The sequence below is a fragment of the Anser brachyrhynchus genome (genome assembly GCF_964034855.1).
Source record: "Anser brachyrhynchus genome assembly, chromosome: 3".
Taxonomy (NCBI): domain Eukaryota; kingdom Metazoa; phylum Chordata; class Aves; order Anseriformes; family Anatidae; genus Anser; species Anser brachyrhynchus.
Genome location: NC_137696.1, coordinates 111,908,737 through 111,930,277, shown reverse-complemented (window position 1 = coordinate 111,930,277; position 21,541 = coordinate 111,908,737). Strand labels below are relative to the sequence as shown.

The 21,541-nt window shown below is 42.7% G+C and overlaps 1 protein-coding gene and 1 long non-coding RNA gene across 3 annotated transcripts in view; one reads left to right on the top strand and one right to left on the bottom strand.

The window, feature by feature from the left end:
• Window positions 1-5,247, bottom strand: part of TRIB2 (tribbles pseudokinase 2) — a 22,062-nt gene extending 16,815 nt beyond the window's left edge. Inside the window, exons 1-2 of one of the 2 annotated variants that reach the window (XM_080588193.1) lie at window positions 5,107-5,247; window positions 3,242-3,652 (exon numbers count right to left, since the gene is read on the bottom strand). In XM_080588193.1, coding sequence (XP_080444319.1) covers window positions 3,242-3,652; window positions 5,107-5,181 — 486 coding nt within the window. In that variant the 5' untranslated portion in view covers window positions 5,182-5,247. Of the gene's footprint in view, window positions 1-3,241; window positions 3,653-4,476; window positions 4,619-5,106 lie in introns of those variants that run through there. The other variant, XM_080588192.1, reaches the window with a different exon arrangement.
• On the top strand, window positions 4,560-21,541 carry LOC308193458. Its single transcript, XR_013949647.1, has 3 exons — window positions 4,560-4,688; window positions 7,512-7,669; window positions 15,828-21,541. It is a non-coding gene; the product is annotated as an uncharacterized lncRNA (long non-coding RNA).

The window sequence follows — 21,541 nt, the reverse complement described above, 5'->3', positions numbered from 1 at the left end:
TAGTATGTTATCACTGATCTTATGAATGAGCTGTAGGAATTAAAAAGGCTGCTGGGAAACCCAAATATAAAAAGTTACTATAATCTAGTGATGACGAATGAATCAGTATTTGAGTCAATTGAGAAATGCCCATACTACACAAAGAAGAAAGACTTCATTAACAAGAACAGAAGTCAGTGTGCTGAAGGAGAATATAAGCCAAGTATTGATGGGAGTGATGGTTATTTTCAGTTATACCTGCTCCAGATGTAACACAAAGCAATTAGCATTTCCACCAGCATAAAAATTCTATCAATATATAACTCACTCTCTGGTGTTTTGTTACTTTGGTAAAAAGAATTTAAGGTGGTCATGTCTCATTCTAATTGAACAAAAAAAAAAAAAAAGAACTGGTAAAGGTATCAAACCTACTGGTTTAAAGTGCAATTGTTTTTCTTTTTTATATTCCAGTAGTGGGTATTTGTGTCCTCTCCAAGAAGCAAACCTCCTTGCTTTCTTTGAAACTTTATAAAGCATTGAAAGCTGAGCATCAGAGATGCAGTTCAATTCAAATTTACCTGAGGCTTCAAAACCTAAGCCTTTTAACACTTCAGAGCGCAATCATTAACTCCTTCCCCTGAAAAGGACCCCAAACCCACAAAACTGGGACACCCCCTCCTCACACACCTCCTTCCCCCCACCCCATACCTGTGCTGCTGTACTCCAGCACAGGCAAAAACAACCTTAAAGGCAGGCTGCCAAACAGATCCAACGCATTTTACAGGACGGTAGATTAACACTGAGCCATTCTGGTGACATGGTGAGCCAGGGAAGCAGAACTGGGGTGGGGAGGGGGTGTTGCTAAAATCCGTGGTGTGTAATTCAGTCCAGAGGAGAATTCATTGACATTTGGATCTCAAAACTACTACATTGCAAGTGAATGGCTCTACTACAAAGCGGCTGCTGTAAAATAAAATTTAAGCAGGAACATTCATGTAGCTCAAACCCTCACGTGAAAAAAAAAAAAAAAAGCCTTTCCAGAATTCTCTTCTAACCAGATTATCCTGACATAAATTAGTTATATTTTGTGGTTCTGGGGCTGTTAGGTAAGTAGGTCTGGATATATATCAGCACTATGCTTGCAAGTGGGGAGAGAGGAAGTACTATCACACTGCTACAGCCTAGAATACCTTTTATAAAGAGCTTCTTTGTATCCCAGCATGTAAGATCCCTGGCCTCAATTCAGCAAATGTCCAATAAGCTGCAGTTTGATTTAGTTCTTGCTGGAAATTGGAAGTGAGAAGTTACCATTGTTTGGATGCCACAGAGCCTCGAAGCAAATAACGGCATCTGTACAGTCAGTGGGCGCAGCCAAATGAATCTTGAGAATCATCAGTATGTGTCTGCTATCCAAACCAATGTTTGTGCAAGCAATCTCTAAGAGCATCTTCAATAAGATACCAGATAGCAGGTCTCTTAGCCGGAAGGCTACTTGACAAATACTAGTCATGATACTGCAGGCATTTTAAAGAATGCATTAAATTGAGTTCAGGGCTGACAAATGCGTATTCACGAGCTGGCAATTCAAGCTAAGATCATATTTTGGAGCCCAGCTAGAGGTAGTGCCTTGCACATATGGAAAAACTGACACTATTCAAATGTCAGGATCGGCTTAAAAACATACGGCTTAAAGGGAGGAGAAAAAAAAAAAAAAAATCAAGTCCACCCTTTGTGAGCTGCAGTCATGCTGCTCATACTGTTATCAAAACACTACCTTAATCCTGCAAAGCAAACAGGAAACAAAGACGAGCAGAGCCTCCACTTTACTACTTGTTATGCAAGTTCACCTATAATTTCACACAGAGCAGCAGCTTTGTGGGATCTGTTTATTTCATGAAAAGATGCCAATGTCCTAGAGTGCAGTACTGTACTGCTGCACCGAGCAGGGCTTTCATTCTAGAAATTCTCATGTTCTGTTTCAGTTTAGTAACAAAGCATTCACTTCAGCATGCAATATTAGTCCTTTGCAAAGTCACGGGCCCTTTTTTTCCCCTGAATAATCACACGAAGTCCTAGGTTGCCTTAACATCAGGTTTTATAACTCAATCAATGAGCACATTTAAATTGCCCTCTGAACTCCAGCCTTCACAAATAGCAAACAGGAGCAATTATTTTCACTTCCCTGCTACAAGCTAGTCCATAACTTCTTATGAATCGAGTACAGAAGTATGAAACCGTCAGCAATACTACCATTAATCCCTGGAATGTGAAAAAGCTACAACACATCTACTTTTCAGTTTTGCAGTTAGTTCGACACGAGACGCTTGCTCAAGATAGCTACATGGCACAATTCCATATTTCAGGAACAATGCAAACACTGCAGCGGGTGTTGCAAGGTTGCAATGTGCTACGTAGTTATAAAAACTACTACTGGGTACTGCCTCGGTTTGCCTGGCATAAGTCTGACTCGCTACAGACAATGAGAATCGCAATTTAGGAACAAAGGAAAATATTCCCTCAGCCCGAAAGGAGAACATCCCTCGACAGGCGTGCACGCATGGGGGTTTCTTTCTCCCACTGCTCACCTTTGAATAGTAGGAGCAAACTGGGAGGAGGCTCAGCAAAGCAGACAGGCTACAAAGAGTGGGATAGCTATTTTGTCTGCTCTTCTGAAAACCGTAGGTGTGCAGGTTTTGTTCTTGCTGAGTTGTGCAATGGGGGAGGATGCTGTTTGCAAACAACCTCCACGGTGAGGGAGCTCAGGCTGCTTAATTCGATGTGGATTTTTTAAATCACTTTTAAGACAAAGCTGATTGCAACCTCCCCCCCCTTCCGCATCCTCCCCCATACCCCAACTCGCAGAACAAGGGAGAGGGGCAAAAAAATCGAGGAAGCCGGCAGGTCCCAACACCTTAAAATTAGCTGGGGATTCCCTACTCCATTTTGAAAAGTGAGAGTGGGGAAGACGAGGTTTTCTCCTGCCCTGAAACTCCCTTTAAGACCTACTTAAAGGACGGCTCTTTCCAGAACAATATCCCCGGGGTAAGAGGCAGAACTGGCTCCCGGCCACCGCTATAACGTGGCCATTGTCTGGAGAGAGGGAAAAGTTACAGGATGCGCCTTTAATCCTGCCTCCCCTCCGTCTGTTCTTTTTTAAAGCTGGTCAATAACCGAACCCCCCGACCTCCTTTAAAGCCCCAGGAAACGAACCCGCGGCAGCAGGCTAAGCCCGGCAGAGGAGGAGGAGGAGGAGAGGGATTACCTTGCAAACCAGCTCCTCGCCGCTGTGCAGATGGACGGCTCGGAAAACGTGGTCTCCCTCGAGAGGCTCCAACAATAAGTATTTCCCGATGCAAGAAACGCAATGCGACAAGTTCGGGGTCTCCGGCGGGCTCGGCGAGCCTAGATTCGGGCTAAAACTCTGGCTTGGCTCGATGGACCGTATGGACGAGAGCTCCTCAAAATCCTGGGTTTTATTCCGCGGTCTCCCATATCGTGCTATCGTGATAGGGGTTGACCTTTGTATGTTCATGAGTATGGAGAAAACCAGCCGAGACGCTGCACCGGAGCCCTGGCGTGGAGCGCGGTCCCTCGCCCGTCCAGCTGCGGCTGCCTTTGTGTGCCGGCGAGGGGGGCGGGAGCGGCGGCGGGCGCCCAGCCTCAGCGCCGCGTCCTGGGCACAGGGAGAGAGCGCTCAGCCCGCGGCCCTTTGTTCCCCGCCGGCGGCCGGGCGCGGAGCGGTGCGGGGCCGGGCTCGGGGCTGGGGGGCGGCCGCCTTTCGGCCGCCTCTCCCGCTTAGGAGGGGGGATAAAGGGTTAGGTAAAAGCGCTGCGCGCAAGTGGGGGGGGGGGGGGGGGGGCTTTTTTTTTTTTTTTTTTTTTTTTTCCCCCTTTTCTCCTACTGCGAGGCTGAGCAGCGCTGCCGCCGCCGGGCTGTAGATGGCGCGGGAACGCCGCCGCTGGGAAAATGCCCCGCGAAAATAGCGAGGGAGCGAGCGCTGAACTTGGAGCGGGCCGGCCGACAAAAGAGCGCACGGAGCGGCGGGAGGCTCCGCGGGGCCGCCCCCCCCCTGCGGGCCCAGCCGCGCAAGATGCGCGGGTGCTGCGCGCCCGGCGGCGAAAGGGATCCGGCTGCCGGCGGCGCGGCTGCTGCGGGAGAGGGGGGGAAAAAGTGCGACCCCCGGAGAGGGGAGGCGAATCCCAAGCGCACGGAGGGATTTGGGGCTGGGGGCTGAATGGAGAAAAGAAACACAAAGAAAATAAAAAATAAATAAATAAAGCAGCGCTGCGAGAAGGGGGCCGGCTTCTCACCGCGGGGGACAAAGGTGCACAGAAGGACGCTTAAAAAAATTAAATCAAAAAAAAAAATCAGCAGATTGTATTTATTTTTTTTTTCTCTCAAGGGGGAGAGGCGAAGGGATGGCCGCGTCGCTCCCCTTTCAGCAGGGCATCGTCGCCCCCCCGGCTTCCATCTCCCGGCGTATTAATAGCTACTTACGTGGCGGGGACGCTGGCTGCCTCCGTGCCTCGCTGCCGGCCGCCGCCGCACGCCCGCACGGTGCCCAGCGCGCAGGCTGACTGTACTGCCCCGGCACCGCCGCCCGCCCCGGCCCGGCACGGCCCGGCCGGGCCCCGCCGCCCACCGCGCTCCGCTCCGCCCCGGCCCGCCCCGGCCCGCCCCGGCCGCCCGCCGCTCTCAGGGTAAACAAGGTGAGGCGTCCTTCCGCGGCACGGCCGTGCCGGGCTGAGCCGTGCCGAGCCGGGGGGGGGGCTGCTCGCACCAGTACGCACCAGTAAGGCACCAGCGCGGAGCTGGGAGCCGCTCCCCGCTTTTGCCAGGGATGCGGCGGGTCCTGCCTCTCCCGGGGTTGCCCTTGCGGTTGGAGGGGGAGATATTAGCTAATTAATTTTAATTAATAATAATTTCCCCCGAATAATTAAATACACCTAAAGGAGGAGTCCGGCCCCGCCGCCCGGCCATTGCATGTGCCGGCGCCGGAGCCCCAGGCGGCCGTGGGTTTTGTTTCCCTTTCTTTTTTCTCTCTCTCTTTTTTTTTTTTCTTTCTGTCAATGAAGAAATAGCTTTTTTTTTTTTTTTTCCGGGCAACGTGGGTCTCCGCGTACTTACGGGAGCCGCAGCAGCCGCTTCTCGGTGCAGTCTGCTGGGAGGAGCTCTCCCGACTCCGGGTTTGCCTAAATCCATCCCAAAATTAAAGCGGTACCGGGAGGGGGGCAGAGGGAAAAGGTAAACCCTTTCACCCTGCCATGAAGAAAGCCATGAATGAGAACTCTCTGTCCCCGCCCAACACCACTGCGGTCTGCTTTTTTTTTTTTTTTTTTTTGAACAAACATCCCTCCCTCCCCCATTTTATTGTTTCAGCTATGGGAGTTTGGATATACATGAAAATTTGATAAGCAGCTCCCTGAACTCCCAACGAGCCTGGCACTCACTCCCTTGAGTTTGGCCCCTCTTGTCCCCCATCATCACACGGAAGAGCCAGAAATGGGAGAAGAGTTATTTTGGTGTGAGGACCTGTGGATTTGGAGGATGCCTTGTGAATCAAAGGAGCCTGCTAATAATGAAAGGACCTTAAAGAGAAGGCTGTCCCAGAGATAAGTGCTTTGGGGCAGAGAGAAAATGCCTCTGAACAGGGCTCCAGAGAGGCTGTAGGGATTCCTCCACAGGGGGCTCGTCTTGGCAGGGGAGGTGTCAGAAATGGCAGTGGTGAGGAGTAGTTCTTCCCAAAGAGCATTGTGCCCTCTTCATCACTCCTTCTCCATGTGAGGGGCTTTACATGGCCTGATACACAGTTATAAGAGAAATACCACTCAGAAAGGATTGTCATGATGTTAAGCTTGGCACGGGACAAATGAGCCTCTGGCAACATGCCGGGATTTGGTCCTGGTGAACGTCCCTTAAGCAGTAGGGAAGGACATGGAACCAGTGATCTGCAACAACCTCTGGGATGACCTGCAAACCCAGTCTTTGCTGTCTGCCTTAAAATGCAAAGGTGTTTCCCCCCATTCCTCAGTCATTCCCATCACCTCTGAATACCCTGTAACTCTTAATACCATTTTTAGAAATGGGATGAGCAGTGCCGGATACTGAATCACTGCGAATAAGGACAAGCCATAAAGTTATGCAATACATTCTCCAGTCTCACATCCTGTGATCCAAATCAAACATTCTTTTCTTAGTAGATGGCTTTTTACACAATTTCTCCCTTCCTCTCCCCCCTCATACTCCTTCTGACGATGACAAAACACGAGAGAACTAGGCTCTTGCACCAACCTCTGTTCTCCCGACCAGAGTTTTCTGTTTAACTTGCTCGGTTACCCAGCATCAGCTGGAGCCGCAGTCCCTGGCAACTCTGGAGAGGCTCCCCAGAGCCTCCAAGCCCAGCAGGAGAAAGGAATGAAAGGAGGCAGGGGTGAAAAAAACTAATTCACTCTAAGTCTCCAGTTGGAAACTCCCGATTTTTAATGGGATCTGAAATGATTCATGATAGAATGGGATACGCTTGCCATAAATATAATCATTCAGTTTGGGAAGGGAGAAGATATAAATTTCAGTTTCTGGATTTAATTCTACCCTAAGAGACATGGAGGGTACATATGGCGTGACTGGGAGTGACACGTGTCTATCCAGGGGGGGAATTTGGCTCTTCCATTATAATTTAATAATTGTACCTTTGTTTCTACAGCATCTTTCCCCAAAACTAGCACTTCATAAACATTGCTTCTACTCTCAGATATGTCGATGAAAACATTACCATTTCAGTCTGATGTTAAAGAGACAAGCTCTGAATGAACAAATCTTCACATGCCTCATTGAGACATTAGGTGTACATAGTCCTGTGTCTGTTTTTTGTTGATGTAAGTCTACATCAGCTAAAATTTTAGAGCAAGGTCAGGATATAACACAGAAGATGTGAAAAGGAATCAAGTCCTAAAAGTCAGATCAAAGTCTGCAGACCAACTCAGCAGTAAAGTTTTGTCTGCTTGCCTTGCATAGCTGTAGTGCTTATGTAGTAGGCATTAACCAAATGAGAGGAAATGTTTGACTTGAAAACACATTGGCCAGAATGCCGAAGGGGTGCCATGGGCTGATCCATACCTAAATGTCATATTCCCAATTCTGGGAGACTCTTCTTTGAAATAAACTATGATGCTAGTGACAAGTATTGTTTCATTATATTTTCTCATTCAATTAAAAGAGAGATTTTTAGGGGTGCAAATCCTTATTTTATCCTCCTGTTCTTTGGACTCCCAGGGGTGTATATGAAGGAGGCCTTCCATTTTTAAGTTATAGAAAATATTCACCAAGGTCTCCTCTTCTCTGTATCCGAGGCTTATCTTTATCTAAACAGCAACAGAAGATGTAGAAATTCAGTTTACTCTGTCAGGGACTAAGAAAAAATACTAAGTGAAAAGACAAAAAGACATCTGATTGTGTTATAAACCTAACCTTGTGGAAGCAAAAGAGAAGTATCTTTTCTGTAACTCTATCTTTCAATATGTTTTCTCTTTTAGCATCTGCTTTTGTGTATACGGACTCTGTGTGGACAGGAGCCAGCCCCCCCAAAGCTGATAGCAGTCTTTCTTCCATTGATGTCAATGAGCTTAGATCAGAGCACAAGTCCTGTGAGTGATCAAAGACAGTTCTACATAAAAAAGACTTCCTTTTCCAGGTCAGTCTGCTCCTTGTCCCTTTACAGAAAATATATTATCAGCATACAAACACAAGCCAGAACAAAAAGGATAATAATTTTTGAAGTGGTAGAATAAAGACCTTCATTTTATTTTTTGCTGATTTACAAAGTGCAGGGCTGAGCCTACTGGGAACATTAAACAACTATTAAGTGTTGAGAACTGTCATATTGAGAAGACAGTCTCATTCCAGCAAAATTAATCAAAATAGCTAGCTCAAACTATGCTTGCAAGTACCTCCCCACCAGTTGTCACGGCTGGATCTCCTTGCCAACTTGGATATGCTTTTCTATTTTTCTGTTTTATTTTTTTTAATCATTTACACTGGAACTCTAGTGTGCTAGGAAGGAAGGTTAAGCAAAATGATAAATAGTGGGACAGTAAAGGAACAAGGCTTTCCTCCATACATCAAAAAGGATAATTCAAAGACATAGAGACAAGCATCTGTTCTTTAAAAAGAGGTGTGAATTTTACTTGTGGTATGCACGTCCATTTTTAACTAAATGAGCTACTGTCAAGAGGTAACTTGACAAGAAATGTACCCATTTGCATGAACTGCACATGTGAGGATTACATGCATGTTCAATAAGGATACAACAAAGTATGTAGGGATAAATACCTGTGTGCATTATCTGTAGTCAGAATCAAGCCTTAGGCTCCATTCTTCACTCAAACAATAAAAAAAGAAGGTGTTATTGAATAACTCAGTGCAAGATTTACAACTGACTACAGTGCAATAAAAAAAAAAAAAAAAAAAACTCTCCACAAAGTAATTTATGTACTGAAGCCTGTTAAATGAGGTAAAGAGAAGCAGGTCCAACATTTCTGCAAGCTGCCTCCTTGTTATGTTGTACAGAAATTGTAAAGAAAAAAAGCTGTTAGCTGAAGTGTGAAGTTTATCTTCATGTGCTTATTCATCTGGGATCTAAGAAGTGTCTTACTTGTTTGCAGGACAAATCTCTGCGTATAGGAGAGTGTTCTGCCTAAAAGGCAAACCCATCTTTGGCTCAAGAATCAGCAGTCTTTGTCTCTGGTTCTGGATCCAGTAACATAATAGATTTTTCATAGTGATACTATCACATAACCAGGTTTTAGCTGTGGCTATGACCACAGTACGTTCCCAGCCTAGCCAATCCTGGTGGTTTGGAAAGCTCCATCTGCATGTTGGATGCATTTCTGATGGGTCTCAGATAGAATGAGGAAAAGCAAGTCAACCTTAGAAATCACAGCACTGCCCTCCAAATCAGACTGTCAAGTCTGTGGGCTATTAGCTACCCCAGTCAGACCTTACACCTCTGTGTTACCAGTAGATCTGATTATTCGCAGATGGCGCCATTCCCAGAAGCTAAAAAGTGTTTGTGTTATGCATATCCATATTAATGTTATTCCTCACTAATTGAAATCAATCTCTTGTGGTGGAATTCTCTTCTGAACAGCTTCTGCTTTTCACAGGTCTTCCAACCCCCTTTTTTTAGTTGTGTGAAAGCACCTGTATTAAAAGCACGGCTTCGCTGGTCACATGTGAGAGAAATAAAAGGATGGGTTTATTTCTTTTGTAATGGGCCAAGTGAGCAAAGCACACATGAGGGTTTAAGATCAGTAAGAGAAATGCTATGTTTGCACCTTCTGGGGAAACCCTTATATACAAGAGAAGCTATGAAATATTAGGACTAGTTGTTCCTGACCTTTTGGGATTGAACTGACTCAGGAGGACTGCCAGTTGCCCTTAAGGTCTGTCTTTATTTAGGGAGGTCCATATGTCACAACTTATTCCTAAAGTTGCCTTGAGAAGTTGTTTTCCAGATGAGTATGCAGCCTGAACCAGGTTTCTTTTAGGCCGGGTTTTGCTACCTCAGTTGCACTCATCAGCATGAAGCTGGTGGAGGCGAATGTGAGAAGGAAACCTGACAACTGGATGTGCTTCTAGGAGATGTTCTCCAAAACCTCACTGCAATTTTGCATTGCCAGCTTTTGGGGCAGCACTGAAAAATGAGCAGATTCACAAAACAAAGCTAGAATAAAACACTGCTCCCGTCATTCACAAAGAACCATTATGCACACAAGAAGTTCCCATTAGCTAAATTTGGATAACATTCTTCACTCAGAAACATCTTTATTATTATTATTATTTTAAAATGTATGGTGATATATTTCACAGTTGTATTGACAGATGTTAAGGCTGTAAGCTGTCTTGTGATCATTTCTGACTCTTCAACACGGGTCATGAGCTTACCTGGAAAAAGAGCAGGATTTGAGAAAGACATTCAATTCTATCTATCTGTTCCACACAAATGCACTTACAAACCATAATCAAGTTATTCCTTAGCTTTTACTGGGATACACAATCTAAATAGACTTACTCTGTGGAGTTGCTCCATTTTATAGCCTTATGTTTTTTTCATTCATATCCTTGTGGTTCTTCTCCAAACTACCTCCAGTTTGACATCTTCCCTGAGCTGCTGACATCAGCAACTGATGGTATTCCAATAGCTTTTACCAATGCCAAACGCCAAAGTAATACAACCTCTTGATCTCCACTTTGATACTATCCTCTGCACACTGAAAAAGATTGCATTGGCCCTTTTTGGCAGCATGGTTTCGGAGGGTGCTCAGGCCCAGCTGGCTGTCTGCCAGGACCCCCAGTCCATTTTTCAGTCTCAGCATCCCAAAGGAGAGCCCATCCTGTGTGGGTAGGGCCTGAGATTTTTGTTCCCAAGTGGATACTTTATGCTGGGTTACATGTGAGATGCCTGCTACTTCTTTTGCATCTGCTCTTCAAGCAATGCCTAAAAGGCCTTCATCAAGAAATGCCCACTTCCAGATTTTGGTTCATTGAAAAACGCTATTTGCAGTGTCATTGCTTTCACCTGCATTGCCAATAACATTATTAATTAGCACAACACTGATAAGTAGTCCCTGCAGAACCCAATCTGAATGAGAGAATCAAAACAATTTGGTTTGCTGTGTGTGTTTATCATATTAGTTCTGATTTCTGCCAGTCTCTTGTGATACTGTATGGCAAATGCACCCAAAGTCAAAGTATACAATATTACCACAACTGTTTTTATCCACCAAATTTGTAGTCTCATAAAAATAGCACATTAATTTGATAAGATCTTTCTTCCATTAATCTGCGTTGATTGCCATTAATTAAATTGCACTGTTTTAATACTTTATTAATTGACTTTCCTATCAGCAACTCCATCACTCTGCCTGGAATAGACGTCAAACTGACAGGCCTATAATTACCTGGTTGTCCTATTTTGTCTGTAGAAATATTGGCAAAATATTAACTTTCTTCCCATCCTCCCTCAGAAAGATGTTTTTAGCCAGTGTGGGCTTCTTTCTTAATTGTGGATTTTTGGAAATCTAGTGAATTTTTTTCCGAGTAGCTTTAAAATATTATTCACATTTTTGTTGGTTTAAATTCTCTTCTCCAGACTGGCTGATACATCCATCCCTTAATTGTTTTCAGCCTTGTGGAAATGGTTCTTTTAAGGCAAAAGTATAAATTTTGCTGGTTAGGACTTTATCCTGCTTATGCGTAAAACATGTAAAATGCATTTAAAAAGCACATAAAACTAAGTCATTACCACTTCCACCTAAGCAAACTTTAAATTCTGTGATTAATATTTCCCTGTCAGGATGAGGTCTAATGTAGAAGTTTCCCATGCCAGATACAGCTCTTTTTGAGTCAGGAAGTTGTTTTGTGTATTTTTTCTTGAAAATCCAAGAATGTTTTAGTACTTGCATCATGAGACATCCCTTTGCTCTCCCTTCAGATTTATCTTGCCAAGACTGAAAGTGCCATATATAGTGAAAGGCTTTTAAAAGGTTAATCTGGAAGGTCACCCTACACCCAGAGGTAGAGCTGGTTAGATGAACCAGTTCTGGGTCATTTGGAGCAAAACCTTTCTCCATGCTATGTGATCAGTGTGGCACTGAAGACTGAAGTCTATGAGAGCACTAAAACCAGAGTTTTCCTTGAGTGCTGGCCTGAGTTTCGTCAGAACATATTAGCAAGGGAGAGTTACTGTCCGTCATGCTTTTGGCTCAATACTATGCTGCTACTGCCCAGGTGTGCCCTAGCTTTCAAAAGATAAGCATCAGATCTGCCATAATCTGGGGGAAAAAAAAGGAATGAGATCATTTCATTGTCCGTCTGCATCTGTGCTCTGGCTGCAGGTAGCAGAGGTCTCTTTCAGGTTCTGTGGAGCATGAAGAGTAGTAGCTCTGCAGGCACCAGCCTGTGCCTCTTTGTTTGCAAACTGCTTCCTGTTTGGATTTCCATGAGCATTTTTTTCCCCTCCACTTGCTTAAATGATGATTCAACCGAACAAAAAGGTATAGGATCTTACTCAGAATGGTCTTTTGTCATCTTCACGCGGCGGAGATATGTAAGCATGGTACAAAGTCAGACCAATGGTCCATCTACACCAGTGTCTTCTCAGTGACACAGGGCAACAGCAAACGTCCATGGGGGAAGGTAAGAACAGTGGAAGAGTATAATGATACTCCCTCAAAGCAGTCTCTCAGGCCCCTCTCCCAGTGATTTGCAGCCCATTTGCTCACTGAATCAGCAGCAGTGCCCTTCTGTTTGATATCCATCAGCGCGTTTTTCTCCAGCAGATTCTTCTGATTTGCTTCTGAGCCTTCATACACTCTTAGCAACCACAGCATCCTGTGGCCAGGCATTCCATAACTTAATTGTATATATGAAAAAGTAACTCTTTGTTTGAACTTCTGTCATTCAAGCCTCCTAATTTCATTTGATACCCCCTTGTTACTGCGTTAGAGGAGACAGCAAACAGTAATTCTGTACTTACTTTCTCCCTGCCGTTCATGATTTTATAGACCCTATATTATATCCCATCTCTGTTCTCAGCTGAAGAATCTCAGTCTTTTTAGTAATTCCTGTTATGAAAGATCTCATTTCACTGTTCCTTTTTTACTTCTGTTATACCCTTTGGGATGGGAAACCAGAATCCCACACAATATTCAGGATGCAACAGCAGCATGGATTTATAGTGACACTCTGCTGGCTTCTAGATTGTTCTGTATTTCTTTCTATTTCTAAGTTGATGTTGATTTGTTTTTTTCTGAGCAGTATTAATTGTTCTGCTGAATGTGACAGTCTGCGGCTATGGCTGTGTCATGACTCCAAGATCTCTGTGTCCCCTCTGTGATAAAGACCAGATCAAAGCCCGTTGCTGGGTCATGCATTTAGGGTTATTTTTTTCCCATATGTGAATTGCTTTGCATTTATCAACATCGGTTTGCCTCTGCCATTTTATTACTCAGTCCTTCGGTAGCATAAGGCCTTTCTGCAGCTCCTCAGCCAGTTTTCGTTTTTATTACCCCACATGAGCAAACATTGCAGGCACGTTATTTGCTCTCATTTCCTGATCGTTTTGGAAATAGCCTACAGGATGATGTTAGGTGTTGGGTACTGGGAGCAGCTGGCACCGCAGGGTAACACCAGAGCCAACCTCAAAGTCAAAGTCAACATATGGATGCAGTATCTCAAAAAGGGGAAAGGGGACAGGCTGTGAAGAGAGCTTGACTCCTTTTTTTTTTTTTTTTTTTCTCCTAAAGATGATTGAAGTATGTCACTGAGGCACCTAAGTTGAAATCAGAATCACTTTGGGCTCCATCAGTAGCCAACAATGGTCTTCCTTAAGGATAAGGTAAATCGTAGGTGATCTGAAATGAAGTTTTCTATCTCTTTTCATCAACTGTTGGAGAAAATTCTCCATTCTTAAGCATGCAGCTGGGCAATCTACAAGGTGGGATAAATCTAGACTTCAGTGTGTAGGCTTTTTTGGTGAATTGTAGACTGCAATTTTACAAGCACAGGGAAAGCAGAGTTATATGGTATCACCTAGGCTGGAACACTGACTATTTGAAGCATGTTATAGCTGATCTATAATTCACATGCTTATTTTGACAGGCTGGCTCTTGTTAGTTTTCAATGGGTGTGGGAGGAAATAGCAGTGCATAAAACTTGCACATTACTAATACCATTGCCATATAAAACAAATATTTGAATAGGAAGTTTCAGAAATGATTCAGTGCTCTAGCTGCAGAATATCCTACAGGAATTTTTTATAGTAACAGAATTAATGAAAAGCAAATCCTATTTCTCTAGCATGAGCATAGGGTGGTCCCAGTGCAGCAGAGCCAATGTGATACTGTGTCTCAGGGATAGAAAAAGCAGCCTCTACAGATTGCTGGTCCCCTGGGTGAGTGAAGCTTACTTTGAAAGGACTCCTTGAGCTGAGAGGTTGCTATATGCTTTTTAAGTGACTGTACCAGATCGTGTGTGGGTGCAGGGGCTAAAAGCCCTGAGCTGCAATACAGAAGCAATTGAAAAGCCTCTCTGTTGTTGCCACTCCACCGACTGCAAAGGAAAACTCTCTTACCACCCCTACAGACTATTCTAACCACATCCTTTGAAGGTACTGAAGTTATTTCACTCTCTTAGCCCACAGTTTTCTCAACATTAAGTCATAACTTGATAGCTATAGGGTGAGGAGATAATTGTTACGTCAGTAACAACATTTCATTCAGACGCTGTCATAAGCAGAGGATTTCTAGGTGCTGAAAATGTGATATGACCACCAAACAAAGAAGTCAAAATATCGCTTTAAAAATAACCGCCTTCACAAAATGGATTTTTAGTTCACTGGGAACAATTTGCAGGAACTTTGGTCTCAGATCTCCTTATCTGAAATATGGCTCTTTCACTGCACAACACTCTGGGGTTGCACTTAGGATCAGCCTGCAAACAGTTTGAGGCAGAAATTGTGTCTCCTTCTTGTGCCTTGTGTATAGTTTATCACAAAATCTCTTTGAAATTTCTCAGTTTGTTTGTCAGATCCCTACTGAAAAACAAGAAAAAAGCACTTCATTAACTCCTGGAGAACTGGGATTGTTTCTGATGCGGCAGTGAAAGGGGACATGCATCTGTGAGGCTGAGACACGTGTGACTCATCCCTAGCAGCACTTTGACAACCTCTGCTATGTGCAGTGACACAACATTGTGATCTTCAACAATATGGCCAAGGAAAAAATCATTTTCTTTTCCTTTTCTTTTTTTTTTTTTTAAATTTTCAGTAACTTTCATAATGTCGATGAATATATAACAGGTTTTTGACTCTGGAAAATCCACCTCAGACTGGAGAATCCCTTTTATCTTTCTGAAATATGGAAAACCCCGTGTCTCTTATCTGTGCTTTGTTCCTAGAATCATTTTTAGATTGAAACGTAGTATACTACTATTTTTTACTTGCATCTATTTTAATGATCACATATATATGATACTGCAACAGGTGGGGTTATTTATACACAGGGAAAAAGATGTTAGATCTGTAAGTTGTTCAAGATCTTAAAATAACTTGTGTACTGCAGGAATCCTTTCTGTTAACCTTAGAAAAGGGTGGAGGTGTGGGGAGGAAATGAACATAAAGTCGTTTTATTTCTGTCTCGCAAGACATGAATGAATCACCGTTGTCATCTAGTCTTTCGATGCTGATCCCCTGTCTGCAACTTTCGAGCATTTCACATTACTTGCTTCCCTAGCCTTCTCAGCTAAGATGGGTAAATGAATATTAAGCAGAGAAATTGTCATTTTATGCTTTCAAAATGCAATGAACTTGAAAAAAATATTTTTTTTTCTCAGTTCTTTGATATGTGGAAATTAAAGGAAATAATCCTAAAATGAAAGCAAAAAGCTGTCCCTTAAACTCAAGAGCTTGCAACATCCTGCAGTGGTGATGCAACAGCCAGTAAGACTGACTGAATAGCCAAGTGTAATTCTGATCCCTGCACTTTGCCAGGCTGTGACACTGGCAGGTTTCCAGAATAAGCCAATTTCAGAACTGTGGAGCCTCCAAATATGATCTTCTGTCAGTCACAGAGATTTCAGCTCCAGGAAAGGAAAGATTGATCTAGCAGATTATAATCACCACTGTACGAGACAGTGAAAGAAGTGATCTTCCCTGTAGCGGGATGCCAGCTATTCTGGGACTAGTCATCACCTTGAACTGTGCTGGGAAGCAGTGGTGACTTAGCTCAACTATCACTATGTTTCATCCTGCTCTTGTGATGCAAACCACTTTTTTTTTTTTTTTTTAATAGGTGCTACAGTGGCAACTCCCAACCTATGCTGAAACAACCAAATGCTTCAGAGTTTCCAGAGTCATTCCCATCCTGGCCTTTCAGTTCACTAAAAAAGAGAAATAAACAGTGAAACTGAGGCTCACACTTTCTCTCCAAGCACACCTGAGTTTTGGACTCTCGCTGCAGGACAGAGCAGCCATCCCTGAACCAGCTCCTGGGGGATGCTCTGCTCTCCCCATGCCATCGGGGAGGTAACAGCTACGCACCTCCTGGCTCAGCCCGCACACGTGCTGCAGTAATTGTGGCTTCAGTTTGCAAAGCTGTGGTCAGGGGGAAAGCTTATAAGTGAGAGGTGCAGAGGTACCTCGCCGCTCCCTTGTGGTTTCCCTTTCGCGTAGGACACAGCACAGTGCCAGTGTGCAAAGAGAGGTGAGTTTGGGCAGAGGCTGGTTGTAGGTTACCAAGGCAAGTTCCTCAACTCAAAGTATGGGTCAAACACCAGGATGGCTGCCAGAAATGAAATAACCCTGATAGACCAGCTGTAATGAACAAATTGGCATGAGTATATTTTCTCCAAAGCAACAAGAAGACTATTAGTTAGATAAGATGGTCTTCATAACCTTTTTCTAATCTGACTAATCAACACGCCAAATTCTCTTTCCTTGCTGATCCTAGAAACTCAGAGGAAGGAGAATATTGTATCTGTGACAGACCTGGATCTCTACAGTGGGGCTGATAACAGGATACCTGTTTTGGCACTAGCTTTAGTTTTGGTGACTTGTATGGCTCCCACCAACACCTCAGGAAGATTGCTACTTCTGGGAAGGGTGCAAAACATTAAGGGAAATCTAAAAAGGGACCAAGTTGTTTCAAGACAATAAAGCTGATTCTGTGGCCAGCTGGAATGAGCTCCATCAGCACTCAGATATTAAACTGGACAAACTGCAAAGGTCTAGTAGTCAAAACTCTGTGTCATTTGAACCCCCCCCCCCTTTTTTTTCCCCATTAAAATAAAATGAAAAGGATTTTAAAAAGTAAAACTCTATACATGTTTGCTTGTGAGTAGGAACAAACAACTATTCCTCCACCTACTGCTCAGCTGCTGCTTTATATAATGAATGACTACTCATTTTTAACATTTTTGGTGTTTTATCAAAATGAAAAAAAAATGAAGACAACATTAATTCAGAAAAACAGCTGCCAATCTTGATACCTGTAATTATGTATTATAACCTAATATTATGGGCAAGACTGCAATGCTCTGGCATTCAGTAGTTCCTTATTACAATTATGAGCAAAGCTAGTTCACTGTCTGTTGTTAAGGTTGACTAACTGGGTTAGTCAAGAGGAACATTGTTTTTAGTTGTTTATAACCTTATCAAACTCCAACCAACTGAATTGAAAATATCCCTGCCAGACATCTGTCTCAACCTCTTTTTATGCGTTTCCTTTTGGAAAAATTCAGCCAAAATGGTGTTTTAGAAAAACAAACAAACAAAACCAAAGGAGACTATGCTTGGCCTTGCCTGTCATTGATAAACTGTTACAGCCTTGTGCTTAAAAAGCAAAAGCTAGAGGAAAAGTCAGGTTTTTCTCTTTGTTTCTTTGTTTGTTTTGTCCTACCACCAGGGAAGTGGTCCATCAAATGGCCTTGGCCAAATTGTTAGCCTCTGTAGCATATGCTTATTAGAGGTGAGACCTAAGTTCAGTGAAGAGGCCTCTGCAATGATCGTGTTCTGCCAAGAGCTACCAAGGCTAAGCAGGATGGTCTGAGCATTACAGTAGATGCTTTGGTACTGCCAGACAGGAGCCAGCCCAGGTCATTCCCCCTTCTGGACTGTCCAGTCTACATCATGTGATGGATATGAAAACACAGAATAGGTACGTAATTTTCTTGTTTTAAAGAAGAGTTCCAGCTACAGAGCTGTAGGTCTTCCTCTGCATCTTTTTCATTGTCTTTTGCATTTGGGGTTTTCCAGTATCCTGGCTTCAAGATGAGCCTGTGCTGTGCATGGCCTAGGCAAGGCACTGTCCTCCTCTGTGGATCTTTTGGGTCTGCAGATTCCCCCCTTCCCAAGCACACATTCAGACCAGTAGATTGCTATAGAAATGACAAAACCCAGCTCCTTTTGTATTGCCATGTCCTTATCTGAAGTAACACCTGAAAGAAGACTTGGTGAGTTAGCAGATGTGCCTGAGGTACTCCAAGCTCCAGCACAAAGGTTGAGGTTGGGTGAGAAATCCAGTTGGCTCGCTCTGGGCAGCCTCCTTCCTCATGTGGAGATCTGTGGCTCAGCTTTAGGAAATGCAAAGCTCTTCCTATTGCCCCTGCTTACCCGAATCACTTGGCTGGAGCCTTTAAAGGATTGCATTTAGGTGTCTCTGCATCAGTTTCCAGGTGATAGGAATAATTGTTTCACAGCAGACAAGTTCTGTAATGATTATCTGTGGAGAGAGAATCACAGAGAGGCCAAACTGAGATTAGTATGTATCTTATACAAAGTACTATCTTAGGGTGATTTGTTAATAAAACTGGAGTCTTTACTTTGAGTAAAAGGGCTAAATAATCTGTATACCTAGCACTCAGTGTACAAAGTGGAACGGAGGAGGGAGAAAAAAGCTAAAAACTGTATTAGGATAAATATTAAGAATATATATATTTATGATAGAACCCATTATTCTTTAAAAATAGGTTTATCTTTTGTGAATGTTACTGAGTAGCACAGTTGCTACTTGGGGTGAGTAGTGTGTCTCACTGTGAGTAATGTTTGACTTCTTGCTCTTAAAGAAGAGGTCACTGTTTCAGTAACAGGAAAAAAGAAGCCATAGCATGTAATAAATGTTCAAAGTATCGATTGTATTTGCCAGCAGGTAGGAGGAAAATAGTACATGTAGCTGTTAGATCCAAAGCAGCCCCTTCAAATTATAATTACCTCTCTCTCTCAAATTAAAGGGTCAGACACCAGAATACACACTGGGAAAAGTTTGGGTAAAGGATCAAATGTAAGGCAGATTAATCAACAGTAGCAAAGAACTTGCAGTGAAAATTGCAGTGCTTTAGCAGCTCTGAGGGTACTTGGGGCAACAAGGTAAATATTCTGAGAGGGTATTTTTTTTAGAAGGGAATAGAAGAGATTTCGAAAGTTAAATCTCTCAGCTTTCTTATTACATTGTGTTTACATAATCATATCCAGATGCTTTAGGCAATAGTCGCTTCCTGTGCTTACAGTTTGCTGTTGTCTCATCATTCCTTTATTAATCTTTGTGAGGATTAGCAAAACAAACAAGATAACTGTGAAGCTGAAAATGATTTCATGCTACTTCCTATGAAAAATTGTTTTCCAAGGAGCAGCGTTATTATTATTATTATTTCTGCATATCCTGGATTTCCTTACAAAATGCATTGGGAATTTTGTTGCTATGTTTTCAATGTTAGAGACAGCAAGGCGCTGCACTCCTCTCTCCTCAGTGTCATGTATAGGTAGGATTCTGTATGCCCACAATTCCAGTCAGGAGCAAGGCACTGACTGGATTTGCAGGCTCTCGAGTCTGTCACCCAGCCTTTGTATATGAGACCATGCGCACCTACAGTGGCCTGTAAACAACATCCCTTTCACCTTATTGCCCAGCTAAAAATACACTATGCACTTACTATAACATGGCATTTACTACACAGATATTTCCTCCACATATCAACGGAATAATATATATATAAATATGTCCTGTACACTGGAAATAGCATGCTATAATCATCACAGTACACAGTAAGGAGTTATTGTGCAATGACAGCACACCTTGTTGAGTGATAGTGCGGGGCTGTTGCCCTTTGCTTAGCAACATACCAAAGCATGGGATCAGAGTCTACACCCTGTCTTATTGCTCAATTAGGATCTGGCAAACGTCCTTAGATGTTACCTTGGCCCACATCCACATATTTTACTTGCATATGTAACTTCACATTGACATTGTGAAGGGTAGTCCTGGTTAAGTATCTGCAGGATGTGGGGCCACATATATCTTGGTTCTCTTGCAGAAATCAGACCCATCAAAGGAAAGGAGCTTTCCTGGCTAATGTGGCATGGGTATTGTTTAATAGAATGTCATGGTCCTTTAATTCTTAATGGCTGGAGGAAACAAATGCATTGAGCTGAATATTGAGCGAAGAAGTTAAAATAACACCTGCAAACTCTTTGTCAAAATATTCCACATATTGTGTAAATAAAATTATACATAAAATGGAAAATATATATTCACAAGCATAATTATTAAATCTTTAGAAAATCATCTTTATTTTACTATTTTAGGTGGTTTTTAGGTGTATGGAAATGAAAGGTAGTGGTTTTAAAGCACTGACATCCCAAGACTTATCATTCAGGACTTTATCCTTCATCTGAAAAGTCAAAAGTACTGTATAGCCACATGTTCAAGGTATTGAAGTGAATTGGATAAGATCTAGAAAACCATGACTATCATCTGTTCCCCACTTCCCTCCAAACTGAAACATTATTTTTCCTGATCACAACAGAAGCCCAACATCATGAAAATTTTTCCATAAATATTCTCTTGTATTTTAAAAGACTTATTTGGGAAGGACTGACATGTCTGTTTTAAGTTCCTTTTTTACAGTTTCCACAGAAGGGTTTTATAAGCCCCGGAAATCAAAGAAACAATAAACTGAGGTCTCAGGTCAGCCTTAATCATCACCTGGATGGAGCTCAAAGCTGGAGTGGTGCCTACCTGACTACTGATTTTATTTTTTTATTGTTAATACATGTAGTTGCAAGAGGGACCCAAATCCTTGGAGCAGTAATGTCCATCACGGTCACAGGAGAGAAATGCATAATAGACAAATTTGTAGACAATAAAATTGGACCTACAGTTAAAATTTTAGAAAGGTATGAAATAATTTATGACAATAAACAGTAAGCTGAAATAAGATTTTTGAGTTCAACTAAAATTACAGCACAAGTTCAGCCCTTACTACAACTCAGTGAAACCGAGAAGACAATATTGAAGACAATAACTGAGAAATAGATCGCCCAATATCAGCTAAGGCACAAGTGCACACTGAAATTTATTTAATGGTTGGCACACCTTGCTTTGTGGATGCTGTGATGTATAATCAGGAGTGGGCTCATGTTGCACTCTTACTTCCAGTGAGCACAGCTAATATATTTCTGACCAAGTCCATTCCATATTTTCAAAACACCTTTAGCAATGATAACTTTGAAATTTCTATTTCTCTGAAATTGTCCAAGAAGTTCCAAATTGTGAAGCCAGACAGATAGAACAGCAGCAAGATTGATGGACAGGTAAGTACATCATGGTCAAGTTTTTGTCATCTCTTCCTTAGAAAATTAGATTTAAAAATAGAAAAGTTATGAAATAAATAATAATAAATATTTTTCAGCAGTTTTATAGCTTTAATGAAGTACAGTATTATTCCAGTTTTTGAAAATGTTTTACATAGTGATACCTTATTTTTTTTTCTAAAAGAAACCTAAGGTTTTTAAAAAATGGATAAAGATGCTGTTTAAGAGCTTGTTGCTACAATCCTGTATAAACAGGCCATACTCACACCAGTACAGTCATTACCCCTTATATATTTGGATGAAGGTTTCCCTGGCAAACAAGCACCTGGTGTTTCCTTAACAAAAGTAAACATATTAAACACTGGCGGTTTTGAGTGTTTCTGCGGTTATAATCTACAAGCCCATCGCTCATGTAAGTAT